Genomic DNA, 21171 nt, shown 5'->3' on the forward strand with positions numbered 1-21171 from the left:
TTACATCAGCCATCTTTTGAAGCCTTGTCATTTCAAAATATAAAAAAAAGTGATTTTTATCATTGATATTGATGACTTTCTGACAGTTTCACAACAGGACGCAGCGGTTGACTTTGTCTCAAGGTTCAGAGACAGTTTTGAAAACCTCAGGGACAAAACTGTACATCTGTACAAAACAAAGCAAAAAAAGTATGAATATCCGAAATTATAAATGCACTACAGCTAAAAGGTTTCTTCTGGACACCAGTAGATTCTGGTGCTGTCAGCAGACCAGTGACCTTAAAGTTATTCCTCTATTCTAAAAATCTTTATGCATATGGCCCCAGATCTCTCTTTACTTGTCATTTGCAGTAGCAGAACTATTTGGTGCATCAGTGCACTGACTGGACTGTGTGTCAACTCTAACCGCCATCATTCAGTAATATGATCAGGGTCACAACCTAATCCCCCTATAGAAGTGCGTGGCAGATCAGATGAGTGTGTGAGGGTGTATGAAATAAAATAAGCAAACATACAAGCAAGCAAATAAGCGTAACAAGTGATATCTCAGATTGACTCCCACTTTGCAGTTTTCACAATTAACCACTAGAGGGTGTAGTTGTCGTAAGAAGTAGGTGCCGGGAGCTAAAAGCCAGTGAGCGCAGGATGTTTTGACCCACTAGTCACCATGGCAACAACAATCCCCCCACCACCACCATGGGCGAGCGGGTGGAGGTGTCACAAGGGGAGATAAAGAGAGCGATAAAGTATGTGTGTGTTTGTGTGTGCGTGCACATGCACGTGCGACAAAAAAACAAAAACCAAAAACCAAAACAAAACAGGGAGGTTAAGGGAGAGGGCCAGACACTGGGCCAAGATGCTATAAAACAGAAAGTGACAGAGAGAGACAGTCAGGCATGGAGAGGGAGACTCATATCATTCCGTCAGCATGGCAGTGATCACCCTGGTTACTACACATGTAAGACATCGATGGGAGGGGAAAAAAAAAAGCCCACTGTGCCTGCCAACCTGCTGCCGTGGTGACATGTGAAAAACGGTAACCGTGGACACGGAACTCCATCTCCTCTAGGTTCTCTGCCTGAGTCCCTTTAAAGTCTGGGGGAAAAAATAAATACAAACCAGGGGGACGCCCCATGGAGTCGAGAACAAAACACGATGTATGTCCTTGAGGATGTGATCAGTGTGTGTCCTCATGCCTGTCTGAAGTCTAAAGTCATGCTCGATCTATGCATCATGCGGGTCCAACGTCGGGGTTGAGCCACTGAGTAGAAGAGTCACAAACAGGCGTGCGTCTGATCTTTGTCTGCGCTTGATGCTGACGGACAGATTAGCGTGACACCAAAGACAGCGGAGAAATGCGGATGAGCAACACTAATGTGTACCTGCTTTAATCGGCAGCCAGAACATGCTCGGTGCATGTCAATCCATCTTTTATGTGCCAAATGTACACAGAAGTGAAGCCAGGGTGAAGTATTCTCCCTGACCTAGACACAAGTAGATATCTGTCTTATAACATTTCTGCCGTGAAACAGTGAATGGCTGAGAAACACGCTGAGAAGAGAGTTGCTAGAGCCAGCACCGTCATGTCTGCCTTTTTCTTTTTAGGTGTGTGTGTGTGTGTGTGTGTGTGTGTGTGTGTGTGTGTGTGTGTGTGTGTGTGTGTGTGTGTGTGTGTGTGTGTGTGTGTGTGTGTGTGTGTGTGTGTGTGTGTGTGTGTGTGTGTGTGTGTGTTGTCTCTTTGTCTACGCAGTTGTCACTGAACTACGATGGTGACCGCCCATCCGAGGTCTGTGTGTCAACTCTCTCTCAGTGACTGAGCAGAGCATTTTCTCCCCCCCCCCCAAAACAAAGCAACTATCGATATCCAACAACAGTTTTTAAACACCTTAACTCATAGAGCACGGTAGAACAGTAAAAGTGTAGTGTGGGTTACAGGTCTGATTCTCACTAGCTATGCTAAAAATGTAAGGTTTTGTGGTTGTGGGAGGTACTTGAAGAATAGTGTTTGCTCAACTGCATGCATTATGCAAACGGAAGAGGGCTAGACATACTATGCAGTCTCCTCTATTGTCTGCATTGATGGAGCGCCGTCTCTACATTTTCAGCCTGGCTCCAGCTGAGGTCTGTGCTTAATGAAGAACATAAAATCTCTGGAGGTTGAGACCCATTCCCACCCCCAACCCCGATAGCACTGTCAACCATGACCCCCAAGGTCAATGGTTACAGGGGGATGACCTTTAAGTGACTTTCGAGCCTCCTATTCTCGTCCTCTCTCCTTCTGAGGGAGCGGGTGAGTGTGGAGAGAGAGGAAGGCAGAGACAGAAAGAGCAAGCATCTCCATGATATGAAGGCTGGTGCTGACTGGTTAGAGCCCCCAAGCATCACTTTTCAGGGTAAGAACCACAGTGAGTTATATTTAGAAAGAGACAGTGAGAGACCCACAGTCTGAAAATATCTCCAGCATCCTTATTTAGACACCGTATCCTTTACATTCACACATCACTACGTCACTTCCTTCCATGCACCTACCGACGCCTTCTCTACACCTTCCGAACCATTCCAACGGTAATCGACCATTGACATTGGCTGTGAAATAATAACAGACACAGCGATCCGATGGTCATGGCTTCACAATCAACTCTACTTCCTCCAACATTTGACATCCCACTAAGAGCAACTGAGAACAGCTTTGATGGAATGTAAAATTAAAAAACATATGAGATAAGTGAAAAGACAAAGCATGAAAAGGCTAAAAGAAAAGGAAATTATGAAAAGGTGTTGCTGGATCACTCATCTTGAAAGTTTTAGACATTGCAACAGTGACCAAGGGAGGTGGGACTTGAAGAGATTTTTAAAATCACTATGTGAGAAAAGTATAGTTGTTTAAATAGTTACTTATGATGTCATTTTAAATAATGTGCACCGATTGTGATGGTAATGGTCGTCCATAACAAAAGCTAAGATAAAATGATAAAATACAATCTTAAAACCACACGAATATAAAACCTACTGCCTGGATCCATCGCCTCAACTGGCTTAGTTACAATGGCAACTTTTCCAATGAGTCGAGGAAAATGCTAATCAGAATCATATTTTCCTGGACTCCCGAAATGATGGATTTAATTCAGGTCAAAAAAAGTCTAGGGCTAGTTATAGATGGACAAAAGCCATGTAAATACATTATTGATACAGTTAGCATAGCCGCAGCATTTCATAAAGACCGAAAGAAAAAAATGTTTGGAGGAAGTCAGGAGAGCAGGTGGTTTGTAATATTAACACACAGTATATACACAAGCTACGTGTGTTTACAGTGCAGGTTTCCAACTGACTCTGCCAGAGCTTGTCAGTGCAAAATGGCAAAACTAATATTTAGGCAATTCCTATAAACCCATGTAGGGTTCGGTCAGGTCATCTGGACTGGTGAAAATTGAAGTGCAGTTTCGATCTAACTGCTAAGGAGACAACAGTTTCTCCTAACCCCCCTAAATACTGCCGAGGGAATGTTAATTAACCAATAAATTAATTAACAAGATTTACTCTGTACTTGTGTCTTTCTCTTTTGTACTCGCCCACTGATATTGCTTATACTGTACCACAGAACCACCATGGTGGTACTGTGTGCAGAGGGTGTGTTGATTCTATGAAGACTTGCAGTGTGGCTGTGTGAGGACCTATACTTGTAGTTATACAGCTACCACACAGACAAGGTAACCTGCTGGTTTAGACAATAATTTTTTTTTTAAAAACGAAAAAAAAGGGTCTACCAACCAATCAGAGGGTCTTGGTTTGGCCCTCAATATCCCTTATTCAGATAGCCTTAAGAAAGGCATTGGACTCCTACCAACTTGAAGTGCATTGGTCCGTGGCTGACCTCTGACCTCCCAGTGGTTGGGGTCACTGGTACTGCTTAAAAGAATCTAAGGCTGTATGCAAAAAGATATGAACTTCACAAATCTGCATTGAGAACCTCTTAGCTCAGGCTAACAGTAAAATTCTCCTCAGCCGATGTGATTTGAAAGAGGTTTACTGGAGTTAGCGCTCAAATGGCAGTCAGCTAACCTCATAGGGCTGAAAGGTGTCCAGAACATTCCTAACCCCAACCTTAACCATTATGAAGTGATGTTGCAAAACTGTCCACAAAATTTCCAAGGTATCTTCACCCTGGTGGGAAATAGTGAGCAACAGATAGTTGAATATGTGGATATACTGCGACTGAACCCCTATAAGATACTGGCAATTTAGCTGATGAATGGGTTTACTAGAGAAGTGGGTATATTGTAGTATGCACAGAGGAAGAAGCATCTGTAATCAGATGTAGCCAAAGATGGAAGTGTCAGTGCTGTAATTGTCAAAAGAGGTATCTATAGTCCCTATATCCGGAAAAAGAGGTTTGTCACACTTAAAATGTCCAGAGATAGAGGCGGGTACACTCCATATACCTGGGGACACTCTTAATGTACACTACTGGATGGTGAATGAGCCACTGAGTTGGTGAGGTTTGCAGATCTACTGTGGCGGCGTGGCAGGGAGATGTGGGCGAAGCCTAAGAGCTCTGCTGTGGTGGCGTGGCAGGGAGGCGCTCTGTGATCCAACTGGTCACCTCCTTCAGCACCGATTCGGCCACCTCGGGCAGGTCGTGGTGTAGGGCGTGGTAGCCTCCTTCGTAGACCTTGAAAAAAAAGAAAATCATGAAAGAGGTGGCAAGAAAAAGTATGAGAGGGACAGTGGCGAATTTAGGTTAAAGGTCACATACAAAGCTATTGTTTGATCTGCATTGTGGCAGATGAGTAGGGCTTGGTGTGAGAGGAAGTAGAGAAAATGACAGGGGAGAATTCAAAAGTCAATGTAAAATGCTTCTCCATTCCCCTGGTAGACAGGTTAAAAGCAACACTGAGAATTACTTACAAATACCATTCGACCCTGGTCTGAAGTCTCATGAATCAGTAAAACAGTTCACCCTCTCTTCTCTCTCTTTCCTCGCTCACTTTGTTTTTCATATTATTTATTTTTTCATTTATATTATATTTTATTTTTCTATATTTTTGACTACATATACACATTAGTACCATTCTCGGTTTTAATCATTCTCTCTAATATGTTCTTTGCTTGTTTGCGTCTTTCTTTCTTTCCTCTTATCTTCATAATCATGTGTTTTGAAGTGATACGGTAATGCAACATGTGAGGCCTATCAACCCTGAATAACAGACCCACGTTAACCTGGCAGGAAGAGGAAGCAGAACATATGAGGAAGATGGCAAACGATGACTCTGCATGCCCGTTTAACCATCACTTCTTTTCTTAATCTTTCTGTCATTTTCACTTGTCTGTCTTAATATCGACATGTTCTTCAGTATCTATCCATCCCTGTTTCTTTCTTTCTTCTCTTCTCTGACTTTGTGATAACTGTGATGCTATCTGGTCTCAGGCTTACCAAATACTGCATCCAGGTGCAGAAACAAAGGGGAAGTAGAACATGTTAAGAACAGTTCAAAGAAAAAACGAGCACTTTAATGACGCCCCCCCATTGTTCTTTTACTTCCTTTTTGTGATGTATGGAAACTTGTCTGTTAATCTGTTTGTCTGTCCTTCTGTTGATCAGTCTCTCTGTCTGTCTCTTTATGCCACTGCCTGTGAACTAGTCTGCCGGCTTTGATTCTATTCTACTTGTGGCAACTGTGTGGCCCTTTCTTCAGCGATGGTATGAGTTCAATTCCCAGTGAATATCTACCAATTTAAAACGTACGCTAGACTGAGTGGGCAAAAAAACTGAATGATTCGCAAAAGTGAAACAAGGCGATGCTATGTCTGCACCTTGAGTTTCTTGTCAGCGCTCGGCGCCATGTCGAACATCATTTTGGACCCCCTGATGTCGCAGAGCTTGTCGGCGTCGCCGTGGAGAAGCAGGAATGGCCAGGTGATGGAGGGGATCTGCTGCTCGATGCGAGCCGCCGCCCCCATCAGCTGCATGCCAAACGACACGCGCATCCCGCCATGGAAGTTCAGCTCATCTGCATCGTATGCCTCCACCTGACGGGATAAAGGGAGATAGGGGTTTGGGGGGGGGGGGGCGAGAGAGAGATAGGTTGGGTGGGACAGAAGGGAGAAAGAGGAAGAGTAGGAGTGAGAATGATGGTGAAAGAGAGGTTGATTCATGGAAGGAGATGGAGTGAAAAAGGGGAGAGAAAGAGTAGGAGGGGAAGAAATAGAGGGATGGGAGGAAGTCAGGCAGGCAGGGAAGAAGGGCGAATTTGGAGAGAGAGAGCAAAGGAGACGGGTAGAAAGAGCGATAGAGCGGCATCAGTGACCGAAGTCTAATTCAGGTCATATTCAAACAGCATGCACAGTACACAGACTGTGGACGGTGGTGATACTGCAAGAAAACACAAACACCTCCCGGTCAAAGAGTTCTCACTGTCAACTTACATCAGCCATGTTCCATATCTACTTCACCTTTATGCAAATACAGTGAAAAGCCTGCTCAGCTGGACAGCGGCTAGAAACCACACTAGCGGTTTATTGAAGACAAATGTGTACTTCTGCTTTGAATAACAAATGACTGCAAGGTGACATGTGACACAGACAGTCTTGTCCTTGTTAAGAAAGCAGAGGATTGTGGATGACACCATGGAACCTCATCATATGTAGCTGGCAGAGACATACGTAGTTTGGTCTTGAAATACAGAATGCCATTATTTGGAAAAAAATAAACTTAAGCCGACATACAAAATGACGGCTGTCATGAAAGTACATTTTAGGCTGGAAGTTATCAAAGTTATATGAGTCATCCCTAGATTTGTATAAAATCATTGTGGATAGAATATTTTTGAATTGTTGACTGATAAACATCTGGAAACCATTTTTTTTTAAAATTAAACCGTTAATCATGAAACAGCAAGAAACTCATGTTGTACCTTTATACAGAAATGCGAATATGAATATGATTAAGAATGTGAAATTTCATAGGGGACCACCCCCCACTGCTTCCCCATTCCCACCCCAGAGAGGTCAGAGGTCAGGTTCAGCTATAGAGCAGTGGTCCTAGTGCTGGCAGGGATTTGGGGTCTTGCTCAAAGCCACATTAACAGCGTGAACAATCGAATTCACAGAGCTTAAACCCTGCAGTTTAAGATAATCTCTCTAAGTCTCCTCAACATTTGTCCTATTCTTTTTGTTGGAATCATAAAGACCTTAGTTCCTTATGGAAACAAATGTGAACAGTTTTATTGCCTGTACATGGTAGTAGCAATAGGTGTCAAGAGTCACTGGCCTACCAGTGAATCTTGACACCTATTGCTACTGCGGTGAACTTCACTGCGATTTGGTGTGGAAACACACCAACACGCATGAGCACACACGTATGTGGATGCTCACACAAAAGGGCGTCGGTTCAAAGGCACGAAACAGAACACACACGTATGTGGATGCTCACACAAAAGGGTGTCGGTTCAAAGGCACGAAACAGAACACACCCAGGCATACACACAAATACACACACAAACACATAGAGGGATGAAACACAAATGTATGTGCGTGCGCACACACACACACACACACACACACACACACACACACACACACACGTACACATTCACATATGCAATCAGGGGCATGACAAAGAACACAACACTGCTCAAAACCAACCATGATCCTTAATAATGATCAGTAACCACATGTTGTGTGGAATACAGACTTTTTTTTCCATAAAACTATGCTAAACGCACACACACAAACATGCATGCACACATGTACACAGCCAAACAAACACATACATACACTTGCACTAAGGAAGGCATGCAGACACACACACAATTGGATGCAACAGTGCTTCTGGTCTGGAATTCAAAACATCTACTGTGGAACTCTTTCATTGTCATACAAAATACACACTGCCCAAAATATTCAGGTCCATGAGTTCAGACACGTACACACATACCCCCCCCACACACACACACAAAAGTATGTGGTTACTAAATGTGTCCCCTGAGAAGTCTTGAAGCTGCACAATGCATGCACGGTATTTTACATTCATGACTGACGCCAAACAGCTCTCCAATATTCCCATCGCTCATGGGAATATTCGAAGAGCTGGTTCTCACCGAATTTGTATCTTCCTGATGTAATGCAAATTAAGACCACGTGAAAATGCACACATTCCAGCTTCCCACCTGTTTCTTGTCCCGTGAGACCCATTTGGACTCGATGGAGCCGAGGGAGAGACTGGGCAGCATGTGGTTCAGGACCTTCGCCAGGAACACCTGGAACAGAGCCGTGGCCGAACACTTCAGATGGTTTTAAACAGAACAACCTTCTCTGTGTTCGGTGACCCCGAGTTTCCCTGCTGTTAGTCTGAACCTCCACTATCTTCATTCAAGAGAGGCCAAAAACTGTCCTTTTCCAGACCTCAACCGACAGATGGTCTCTAAACATGAATCTAATCCTGTTGTGTATTATTGTGCCGCTAATTGTAATTTGAATCCCATTTCTTTTGCATCAGTGAGCTTACCACTTCCACTAATTGCATCTGACATGACTTTTGACAATGATATAGTTAGTGTTTAAATGTCTGTAAGGTGAAGCATGGGTACATTTGCTAATTGCTTACTCTCTTTTCAGCTGCCTCGGAGAAAAACAGCTGCTCAGTGAGAAAATGCCAAACATAGATGTGACGACTAATACAGTATGGAAAGGAGAGAGGGGGAGTGAGTGATAGAAACAGCGTGTGCGCTGGTATGTACGATGTATGTGTGTGCGTTTATGTAGGACTGCAGAATATAAACACCACCTTTCCTCTTGTTTAAAGGAGACTAATGATGAGGATTGGTCGGCTAAATCACAAAACTCTTAAAACTCTCAAGTAGCTTTTGACATAAGTCTTGTCAACACAAAATGTACTTGTACCTTTGATTCAGTAAGAGATTAGCAGTCCTAGTCAAGTGGTACTTAAGATTGTTTCTTGCCCTGGCAAAGATAAGAAGTAGTGGTATAGCACGTGTCAGTACTGGAGGGTCTACGTCAAGTTTAGTAAGATGATGCCACTGACTCACAAGATAATAGAGTAGAGCTGTGGTTTAATGAAAGCCACTTTATTTGACATTGTATTCGTACAATGAATTGTATTCTTACAATGAATGCGTTGTCTGCATTTAACCCATCCTACTGTGTAGGAGCAGTGGGCAGCTGCAGCGCCCGGGGACCAACTCCAGTTTTTCTTTCCATTGCCTTGCTCAGGGGCACAGACAGGAGTATTAACCCTAACATGCATGTCTTTTTGATGGTGGGGGGAAACGAGAGCACCCGGAGGAAACCCACGCAGACACGGGGAGAACATGCAAACTCCACACAGAAAGGACCTGGGACGGCCTGGGGTTCAAAGCCAGGACCTTTTTGCTGTGAGCAACAGCGCTGACCACCCCTAATACAGATATATTCACCTGTACCAGGGGTGGGCCAACATGATCCAGAAAGGGCCAGTGTGGGTGCAGGTCTTTGTTCCAACCAAGCCATTACACACTTGAGTCTACAAATCAAGGTCCTTAGCAAAGACTATTGTTGACTAATAGAATCAAGCGTGTAACTGCTTGGTTGGAACAAAGATCTGCACCCACACCGGCCCTTTCTGGATCATGTTGGCCAACCCCAGGTCCTGGATGATGGAACAGATTCTCACTATCAGTTGCGATCTGCTGTCTTCATAACCGTAATGGGGTTCGAACCCAGGACCTTCTTGCTGTGAGACAACAGTGCTAACCACTGGGCCACTGTGCTACAATAATGTGAGTATATTTAGAGAGGAGAGGAGAGAACAGAGAAGAAAGGAGGGAATAGAAGAGGTGGATGAGAGATATCCTCATACCTTGAAGGGCGTGGCTGAGTCTGGGTTCATCTGGACCATGGGAGCGATCAGAGCCACCCCTGCAAAATCACCGGGTCTCTCGCATGCTGTCAAGATGGAGATGGCACCTCCCTGATGGGAAAATGACAGTTCAAATATGAATATAATACAAATTATGAGGTGGACATTTGTTTGACAACAATTAATGTCAGGTTTTAGCTTCAAAAGTGATGCTTAGCTCTTGCAGCAGTTGTATGAATACGAAACTAAATATGATTCATATTCAGTGTAGGACATCTTTTGTTTAAGTAAGTGGGGATTTCACATGACATCTACCATTTGGTCAAAACCTAAAACCAAACCATCTGTCAGCACCTAAAACAATGTAATTATTGCAGGAGAATTGCACCACCAACCCAGGCAGTGTTAGTGTCAGCCGACTGCAGCAGCTGTGTCTAACCTTAGTGCTGTCTTTCCTTGTACACTAATCAACATTTGAAATTGCAATTCAAATTTACACGAAAATTACCCCAACTGGCAAACCTTAGTATTTACATTTTTAGATTTTAAGCAAACAGCTGACACTGATATTCAAAGGAAACCAACAGTGAGAAATGAAAGGACAGAAAGTTGATATCCTGATGGTAGTCATGTGATCCTATGATGATAATGTGAAACCAATGGCCAACGGAAAGGGAAAAAAATATCAAAAGAAGATAGAAAGAGCTGAGTAAAGCTCTAGCGGTGCAGCAGAATAATACGTTGGGGTTCACGGTTTGAACTCTGACCCGAGACTGGGCGTTGGAAGGAACATGACTGACAGTGTTCCCGTCTGGGCAGCCTGTCTTACAGATGGTAGGGCTTCTGTATGGCTGCAGGTGGATCTGGGGGTAATAGTGCGAGCCTCTGCATGCATCACACTCTCTTCCCTGAGAAACCTGCAGCCGTACAAGTGGAAAGAAGCGGTCAGCCAGTCAGCATGTGGCATTGGATACACTTTGAAGTGTGTGTCCTCCCTAATCGCCGTAGGGGTTGTGCTATGGCGCCGTCTTAGAAGAACAGAAAAGTATGGTAACAACAAATTGGGAGGAAAATGGAACAAAGTAAGATAAAAAAGGGTGGGCATCATTTTTCTAAGAGTCAAGTCAAGTCAAGTGGATGAAATTACAGGGAAAGAGAAGTGAGTCACTGATGGTGGTGATGAGGTGGGGTGACATGTGGTCTTTCCTAAAACAGATGAGTTCTCAGCTTACAGCAAAGAATGAGGAGTGACTCAGCCGTTCTTTTCTTTTTTCTTTTTTGGATTGTTCCCTCTTTTTCTCCCAATTGTACATGGCCAATAGCCCCACTCTTCCGAGTCGCCCCGGTCACTGCTCCACCCCTTCTGCTGATCCGGGGAGGGCTGCAGACTACCATATGCCTCCTCTGATACATGTGGAGTCACCAGCCACTTCTTTTCAACTGACAATGAGGAGTTTCACCAGGGGGACAGAGCGCGTGGGAGGATCACACTATTCCCCCTCTCCCCCGAACAGGCGTCCCGACTGACCAGAGGAGGCGCTAGTGCAGTGACCAGGACACATACCCACATTCGGCTTCCCAACCACAGACACGGCCAATTGTGTCTGTAGGGACGCCTGACCAAGCCGGAGGTAACGTGGGGATTTGAACCGGCAATCCCCATGTTAGTAGGCAATGGAATAGACCGCTATGCTACCCAGACAACTCAGTGGTTCCAAAGGGAGAGAGAAGATCATTTCATGAAGGTTTTTACCAAAGGAGGAAAGAGAGAAGAACAATGGAGAAAACAGGCAAGAGGTTGAGAAGGACAGAAGAAAAACAAACTGTCTTTGTTGAAAAGGGTGTGAATTCCCACCCTGCTGTTCTGGGGTGTTTGATGTTTAAAAAAAAACAGCAGCAAAAAAAAGAGAGCAATTGAGGGCCATGGAGAGAGAGGGATGTGAAGCCAAAGCCCCGGGGATACCCACTGTGTGCTCCCAAGCAAACATGAGGCCTTGACCACACCTTGGCACTGGGTGCACATTTACGATTGTGATTTAAATCCGATGATGCAGGGCCAAGATAATTAGTGGGGCTGAGGCTGCCAAGAATGAAATCAATTTCCCATGGCTGACTTGGGCTCCCTTTCGGTTCTCATGCGCAGCGAGCGTCGGCACATCTCGTGCAGGTGCACACAACTGATGTGGATGGGCAACGCAACTCAAAGGTGAGTGCGTACATGCATGCAAACATGGATCGGCAGACAGATATGTCTACAGGTAAAGTGCATGCAAATTCAAATGGAGACACCAACACTAGCACCAACACACATACGCACAAGGAAAGACACACACAGATACATACACGAAGACATGGACGTAATCACAAATGTGAACACATTCTTTGCAAACGTGCAAAGAAGTACACACAAATACACATGCACAGCCATTTTGGATGGGTCAATTTGGCTGGAATTTTCTTGAGACTAATTTGCTTCAACTTTGTTTATGTGAGCACTCTTTGTCAGTGGTTTGAATATTCATCAGGCTGGGGCCAATGGCAGCATAGCCTCCTGAAAAGAGATGGGAAGTGCAGGGAAACAAAACATTTCCCACCAGAAAATCGTACTTTCTAAAGACTCAAACATACAAGCACAAATGCTCCTGCACATGGTACGTACACACACACACACACACACACACACACACACACACACACACACACACACACACACACACACACACACACACACACACAATGATGTGCGTGTGTGTCTTTGTACCAGAGATAAGTGTGAATTGAGAAGAGAGTAGAGAGGAGTTCAGCAATGGATAGAGTGAGAGACAGCGAGAAGGAGGGAAAAGAGAGAAAGAGTGGGCTAGAACAGAGAAATTCTTTAAGAAGCTGATTGGACAACTGAAGCCCTCTTCTCTCTCTCACACACATGCACACGCGCGTACACGCACACACACACACACACACACACACACAGACACACAGAGCTTGGGTGGAGAGTATGAATACCAGTATTGTGTACTGTCAGTACCCTGATACTGGGAGGATTAAGACTGTAGAAAACTGCCTGAGGCACCATCTAACCTACAAAGCATTATATAGATTAAAAAGGCATTTCTTAGATTAAATAGCTAACATAATGTCCTTTTTAAAATAGATTTACATTAAAATATTCACATAAAAAAGATATTAAAATTCACAATATGACCTATGAGTGTGTGTCTATAAGCCATTTTACTAAACATACATGGAATAAGCAGTTATGAACTTTTTAATGTACTTAAATATAATGTAATGTACTTATATATAATATAATATAAAGATAACATACTGGCATAACACAGATCTATCTATCTATCTATCTATCTGGATGACAAAGAATGCATATATTGTGGGAAAAAGAGTAGAGATGGATATGACAAATGAGAAAAAGAAAAACAAATTGGGCGATAAAACAACAGACTGAAGGATATATCCGACTGCACAAGAAAGAGGGGATAAATGGAGAACACGGTGATGAGGAGGAGGAGAAATGGACAAAGAAGTTGAAAAAGAGACAGATGAGTCTAAGGGAGAAGAGGTAGAGAGGCAGATGGCTCGATGAGGAAAGGAGGACAACAATAGCTAAAAGCCTTGGGCTTGGTAGGACTTGAGATATGACAGTCCTTTTTCAGGACCTCCAGAAGATAGAAAGCTATTTGTGATGAAATGTAACAGAAATGTAACACAGAGAAATCAAACCGTAAGGAAGTCAGTATCACACAGCATTATAAGTGGAGGAAGAGCGACAGGTCTAGAAAAACAACAGATGAAAAAAAACCCAAGAGGACAGGGTGGGACCAGTTTGAATAGAGAGATGTAAAAGGGTGGATGGTGGAGGAAAGAAAGCAGGGATGGCACAACAGATGGCGGATAAGACAAGTCAGGTGATAGTGGAGAGAAGAAAAGTGACTCAAGAACCCTATCCCTAGGAGGGAAAGAAAGAAAGAAAGAAAGAAAGAAAGAAAACACGAAGTGACCAATGCAACTCGACTTTCCCAATTGTGGCTGACAGGCTGAACAGTTTGGCAGTTAAAGGTGCAATCCGTAACATTTCTCCTTATGAATTGTTCTTTCATCCATGCTGGACCATGGAGTCAGGTTACATAACGCTAACTGCCCTCTTTGCCATGGCTGGAGACACTCTCCAGTCTCCATATGCGATAGGATGAATGTGTTGGAAACAGCTCCAGCAGCAAGGGGGGCTGAAACGTGATGTCGATGTGGTGATTCTTCTGTCAGACAGACTATCAATATAACTGTAGAGCAATATGGCGATGTGGTCTGATGAAGTTCAGACTGCCTGCATCAGTTGTAGTCTGAGGACCGCATTTTAACAAGGCTGTGGAGTATTTACTGGTGAGCTGACGGCTACTCCTTGTTTGAAGTCTGAGAAAATCCCTTGCAACAGGTCTATTTCTCCCTGGCTCCTACATCAAACTATGTTGGACAGGTCTTCTGAGTGACCATCCAACAGAATCGCCACGTCGTAATTACTTTCCAAATGTACAAAATAATGCAAAATCTTGGGGACTGCAGCTTTAAGACACAATTTCCTGTTTGCAACTTCCACTGTCCAGTGGCCATTTTTATCACAGGACTTCAGCGAAATGACACAAGTCCACAAGCTAAACAGGAGGCTAATCTGTCAGTCATCTTGGAGGAAAACAGGAAATAACATTGCCAATCAGATAGTCAGTGACAACTGTAGAAGCTACAGTGGTCTACCCATCTACCCTGCACGTACAGAGGTATGACAGGATGGTTTATTAGATCTTTTATGAGGTTGTATGAGGTTTTGTTATTTCTTAAATGCATTCTTACATGCAGTGATGGACGGGGCTCAAAGACCGGTCCTGGCATTTGCAACATACACACCGGCTCTATTTCCAAACCCACCGTCAACACATTTCGTTGACGTAAAAAGCTTGAGATTAAAAACCATACAGTCAATATCAAAATGCAGAAATGTGAGATTGACATTTTCAGACTGACAGAGCGTTAAACAGAGGTTACGATGTGATACGCTCCGCTGGTAAATTAAAGTCACATTTAGCACCGTTTAGCGAGACATTCAGCCACAGTACACAACAATACACCAAGACAGGAAACCAGCATGACAGAGCCACAGCACTTAGGGCTAACGTTTTGAGACATTGAAATTAAGTATTTTGAATAAAAAAAATCATCAAAAACTTATTTTTTCTTTTCTTTATTTTCTAAATCTATGTAATGATCTATTCTAAGTGGCCCATTTGCCCCACTTGCCAGATGGCCAGATGCTTTACAAACGTCTCTTATCTGTGGTTGCTTCACAGTACTGGACAAGATAATGACCAAGCGTCCAAACCAAATTTCTCTCAGATGGTTTTGTTTTGGAGAGAATTAAACAAGTTGTAAACCGTATCTTTCCTCCATTAGCCCTGCAGGGTTTTCTAAACAGTCCTTGAAGTTAAAGAGGTATTTCCGAGGCAGAGAGGTGGGGATTATTTGAAGGGTGGTGGTGGGGCGGGGATGGTAGGGGGCTGGCTGTTATTTGTTCCTACAAAGGAAAATCCAATGCTGCCTCCCCTCATTTTTTTGTTGTTGGAATTTTCCTCCTTTTTCTCCCCAATTGTATCCAGCCAATTACCCCACTCCACCCCCTCTGTCGATCCGGGGAGGGCTGCAGACTACCACATGCCTCCTCCGATACATGTGGAGACGCCAGCCGCTTCTTTTCACCTGACAGTGAGGAGTTTCGCCAGGGGGATGTAGCGCATGGGAGGATCACGTTATTCCCCCCAGTTCCCCTCCCCCCAAAACAGGCGCCCCGACCGACCAGAGGAGGCGCTAGTGCAGCGACCAGGACACATACCCACATCCGGCTTCCCACCCGCAGACACGGCCAATTGTGTCTGTAAGGACGCCCAACCAAGCCGGCGGTAACTCAGTGATTTGAACTGGCAATCCCTGTGTTGGTAGACCACGGAATAGACCGCTACGCTACCCAGGCGCCCCTACTCCACTCATTTAAAATGGAAATGAACTGAATATACAAGCTGCAATGACATGTCCTCCATCACACGCTGCTACTTGTGAGCCTTAGAAATGGGAAGATTTGATTCAAAACCTCAACTGAAACATTTACCAAAAAGAATGAAACACACTTTTCATTTTAGCAGGCAGAATCCCTCGCTCAGTGCCTCAAAAGGAGGAAAATCGAGGGGAGAACTTCGACATTTGACCCTCCAGCTCTGCTCAAACCAGCTGATCACAGGTGGAATTTCAGACAGACCGAAAGTGACTACATCTACAACAGCTTTATTGCTTAATATAAACTGGAGCGGAGTCCTCGGATGTCATGATACCTCTTCAGGATATTATCATTGGAGCGGCTACAGGTGGTTTCCATTGTCCCATTGATTTTAGGTCATGGTAGTGCCATTACACATACGGAGGAGCACAGTGGCAGCAAAGCCAAACAGGAAGAGGAGTGGTGGGAAGGGGAAATGAGGAACTGAGGCCTGTGTCAACAATTGAATTGGCCTGAGCTTCCTAACAACGCCCTGTGCTCTGAGGGCTCAGGTTAAAGTAGAGCTTTTCAGCTGATCGGCCGGGACCGGTGACCGGCCCCAACCAGTCTTACATATCCGATTTTTTTGCCGGTCATGACAATTTACACACATGTGCCACACCTCACCACACCATGGTTTACGACACACACACAGCGCTACAGACACATCACAGCCACACACATACACACACACACACACGCACACAACATGCATGACGCGCACACAGTGGCACAGAGTAACATCACAGACACAGACACACACACCCACACACAATATGCATGCCGCGCACACAGCAGCACAGAGTAACATCACAGACACACACACTCACCCACACACAATATGCACGCCGCGCATACAGCAGCACAGAGTAACATCACAGACACACACATACGCACACAACACGCATGCCACGCACACAGTGGCACAGAATAACGTCACAGCCACACACACACACACACACACACACACACACCCACACACACACACACACACACACACAACATGTCATCGGTGTGGAAGTTCTTCAGCTTGAGTGAAGACGACTCAAAGCTCACAATTTGTAATATGTCTAAGTCCAAAATAAGCCATGGAGGAACAACACTGAAAACATTTGGAACAACTAATCTAATCAGACATTTAAAAAAACCATCAGCCCGGTGAACATGCCCAATTTGAAGAAGCTAGCAAAGGCAAAACAGCTAAAAAAAGCTAGCAAGAGCACAGAGCCAGCTACAAGTCAGCAGCCTCTGCTATCATCTTTCATTGGTATCAGTATGAAAAGACCAAAGCCATTACGAGGAAAATCGTGGAATTCATGGCACTGGATGACCAGCCATTGTCCATAGTCGAGGACAGAGGTTTCAGAAATTTGATGAATTATCTGAGCCCAAAATACACAATACCAAGTAGGCGATACTTCTCGGACATCGCGTTACCAGAGTTGTTTAATGTTGTTTCACGCCACACACGCAGCCTGCTAGCTGACTGCAAAGGAGCAATCCGTTTTACAACGGACATCTAACATAAGCCTGATGTCAGTGTTGAGCCTGACTGCTCAATGTGGGTGGATTACGATTTCCAGCAACACCAAGTCCTTCTACACTGTGAAGAAATGCCTGGGTCCCACACTGCTGCCAGTCTAACAGCCACATTTGACACAATGTTACAACAGTTGGACATACACAAGACCAGGGTTCATGTGGTGTTGCGAGACAACGCTAGAAATATAACCAAAGCTCTTAATGAGGGCGACTTGGCGAGTTTGCCCTGCATGGCACACACACTACAGTTGGCGGTGAATGAGGGTTTGCTGTCCCAATGAAGCATCATTGACGCCATGTCAACTGGAAGGAAGATTGTCAGACATTTTAAACACTCTCCGCTCACCTATTCATGACTTCCCAACATCCAGGGACAGTTGGGTCAGCCTAAGAAACGATTGCAGCAAGATGTTCCTACCAGATGGAATAGTAGATACTATATGCTGCAACCGCTGATGGAGCAGAGACGCGCTCTGGGGGCATACGCTGCAGAGCATGAGCTGCTAGCCACACTCAACACGCATCAGTGGGGGCTCATGATCATGTGTTTAGCCTCCTCGCACCTTTTGAGGAACTCACAAAAGAAATCAGCTCCTCGATAGCAACAGCCACAGACGTCATTCCAGCCATCACTGCGCTGAAACGGCTTTTGGAGAGAAGGGCAGACAGTAGACACAGACCGCAGAGTGGGAACTGCAAAAACCACATTGTTGGGGGCAGTTCAGAGAAGGCTCAGCAACATCGAAAAGGAGCCGCTGTACACTTTGGCCACTGTGCTTGATCCCAGGCAAGTTATTAGCCTACTGCTACTGTAGTAATATAAATATTATTATTATTATTATTATTATTAATCTATTACTATACTTATAAAACGAATTTTAATGAACATAGCTACATAGCTATAGGCTAATAGTTAGGCTGTGTTTGCCTGGCTATATCTGAAACACAATCATTTGAACTATCCTTCTTGTCTTTGTCCGTTCATGCAAAAGGTACAAGAATCGCTACTTTTCAGCAGAAGTTAAGGATCAAGTGAAACGGCGGCTTCTGACTATGCTGGAGGGGGAGACTGGACACGCACCTAAGGAACCTGTCACAGAAGCATCCACTGCACCTGGACCTGTCACAGAAGCACCTGCAGCATGTGGTCTCCTGCTTTCAGTACATGACGAAATACTGAAGGAGAATTCTGAGGTGGAGCAACTGCTGGCCAGCCCTTCGTCTGTGCAGGTACAGAGTTACCTGACTGAGTTGCCCATCAGCAGAAGTGAAAATGCATTTACCTTCTGGAGGATCAATAAAGATTGTTTCTCTGCATTTGCTCCACTTGCCCGAACCTATCTCTCTGCCCCATGTACAAGCGTTGACAGTGAGCGCTTGTTTATCTTGGATGGACATGTGGTAGATGAGAGAAGAAACCGACTATCTGGTGACAAGGCAGAGATGTTTCTATTTGTGAAGAAAAACTTGCCATTAATGTTCCGGGTGATTGCAGTAGGCCTATACATATGTTGACAACAACCTAAAGGTGCCTTGTTATGTTCTTTTGTTTCTATTACCTGTTGCACTTCATTTTAGTTGGAGGTTTGTAAAAACTGCAACCTGTAACCTGCTTCACTTTTTTATTTTGAGATTTGTAAAAAAGAGAAAAAGGCCAAGGTCCTGTAATCTGGTGCATTTTTAAAGGTAATGGAATTGCAAGTTCCTTAAATACATAGATACTATTTCAGCCAGAGTCAAAACAAAAAGTCTTTTTTTTTTTTTTTTTAACCACAAGATGACACTATGACTCCTTAAATCTCCATTTACATTGGTCTGGGCTCCATGGATAACCTTTTTTGTAAATAACATTAGGTGTGTTGTTATATAGCTCTTTTGCACCTGTTTTCTTTTGGGAATGTAAAAGATGTTAGGTAAAGTGAGATACGTATACTGCAATTCATTTTCAGTTGGATTTTATTTGTTCAGTAACCTGGAGCACCTTTATCTTGAGATTTGTTTGAGTGAGAGTAAGAAAAGTCCTGTAACCTGGAGCAGTTTTGGAGAAAATTTTAAGTTATTTAATAGTCTTTTACTATGAACATAACATATTTTCCATTAAAGAAGGGTTACAAAAATGTTTGTATATGCTGTTAATTATAGTTCTTAGAAAGAAAGAAAATTGGTATCGGCAAAAATCGGAATCGGCAGGTCAGACTTTTAAAAAATCGGAAATCGGAATCGGCCAAGAAGATTGCAATCGCTGCATCTCTAGGTTAAAGTTCAAGTTTATTTGCTTATCCACACATGCAACTTTTCTGATCGACCAGAAAAGGGCATGAAATCAGAAATATATATTTTTTGCAGTTGCGATTAGGAAAACGCCAGGAGCTTTGAGATGACAAACTGCCAAAATGACTGCTGTCTCCCCACACACAGGGGAGAAAAGACCAGAATGTTCCAAAGCCAGCAAAACACAAAACAAATGCTAGATAAAAACACAAGTAATTTGAAATGAAAGAGAAGAAGAAGAAGTTTCACTCACACTGAGATAATCTCCCATCTGCACTGAGATGAACTTAAGAGGGTTTGGTGGTTGGTGGGTGATTGCAAATGACTGATAAGGAGGAGGAGAGGAATGAGAGAAAATGAGGAATGAAACGGGGGCAAAAGACCAAAAAAGAAGAGAGAAGAAGTAAGAAGAGTGAAAGGGATGATGACGAGAGAGACAGCCAAGAGAAAAAAAACATGAAATGATGTCATTATTTTAGATGTTTACAAAGCCTGTTGGCGTTTGATTTAAAATGGTTTAACACTGGAACCTCATCGGCTGTCCTCACCAACTGCATGAATGTAGATGTTAAACTAGTGAACATCTTACATCTTTAAACATGGGACTTTTCAGAAATCTTGAGCTTTAAAATGATGCTATCGAGGAGCAGATGCATCAGCAAGCCATACGATAAGCCATAAGACAATTCCCTACCAATGATTTGTCTGCTTTCTGGTCCCGGGGAGCCATCAAATAGACTATCAGTGAGGGTTTAAATGTCAGCGGTTAATACCTAAATCCTTAAGTAAATATTGAGTCTCTAAGGTTGAAAAAAAAGTGTATTCACCGATGGAGGGTTTTTCTTTTTTAAAATGGTGGGGAAAGGGAAAAGAAAATATGTGGGATGGAGGGAGAATGACAGGAAAAGACATAAGTAGGAGACATGACAAATGAAGGGATAGGTGGAGGGGGTAGATGTGGTCTCAGTGGGGTGAAGGGATGATATCAGTAAAGGAAAGTAGATGAAGAGGTGTACAGCCTGGCATACATGTCTTCAGAAAGCAGAGAGGGAAGAGGGGAGTTTTACATGCGTGAAATAGATATGGAGGGATAGAGAGAAGAGCGAAGAAGAGCAGGAGCGAGGGAAGGTGAAATCAACGTGACATCAGCCGAACCGGTCTGTTGACATCCAAACGAGCCCCCTTCCACCATTTGGTACCACAGTGTAAATGTTTGGCTGTGCAGATACAAACAGCCTAACACACACATGCGTTTTGGTTGTTATATCAACATATCACATACAAGCGTGCCCCTAAAAGGTTTTCAAAAGCAGACTAGGATATAAAGATTTGTACACCACTCACACAAATGGAGAATGCAGTATTTGTGATTAAGCCTGGGATGGACAAACCCCATACCCATTAGATTAGTGGCTTG

General features: G+C 43.8%; 1 protein-coding gene across 3 annotated transcripts in view; it reads right to left on the bottom strand.

Annotated features, from left to right (window-relative positions):
- Positions 1-4347: 4347 nt before the first annotated feature.
- The window catches only part of mgll (monoglyceride lipase), a 45656-nt gene continuing 28832 nt past the window's right edge, over positions 4348-21171 (bottom strand). For all 3 annotated transcript variants that reach the window (XM_056273994.1, XM_056273995.1, XM_056273993.1), the window contains 4 exons: positions 9854-9964; positions 8166-8255; positions 5812-6027; positions 4348-4669 (listed from right to left, as the gene is read on the bottom strand). In XM_056273994.1, the coding sequence (XP_056129969.1) occupies positions 4544-4669; positions 5812-6027; positions 8166-8255; positions 9854-9964 (543 nt within the window). In that variant the 3' untranslated portion in view covers positions 4348-4543. The remainder of the gene's footprint in view (positions 4670-5811; positions 6028-8165; positions 8256-9853; positions 9965-21171) is intronic.

The sequence above is a fragment of the Lampris incognitus genome, chromosome 2, assembly GCF_029633865.1.
Source record: "Lampris incognitus isolate fLamInc1 chromosome 2, fLamInc1.hap2, whole genome shotgun sequence".
Lineage (NCBI taxonomy): Eukaryota > Metazoa > Chordata > Actinopteri > Lampriformes > Lampridae > Lampris > Lampris incognitus.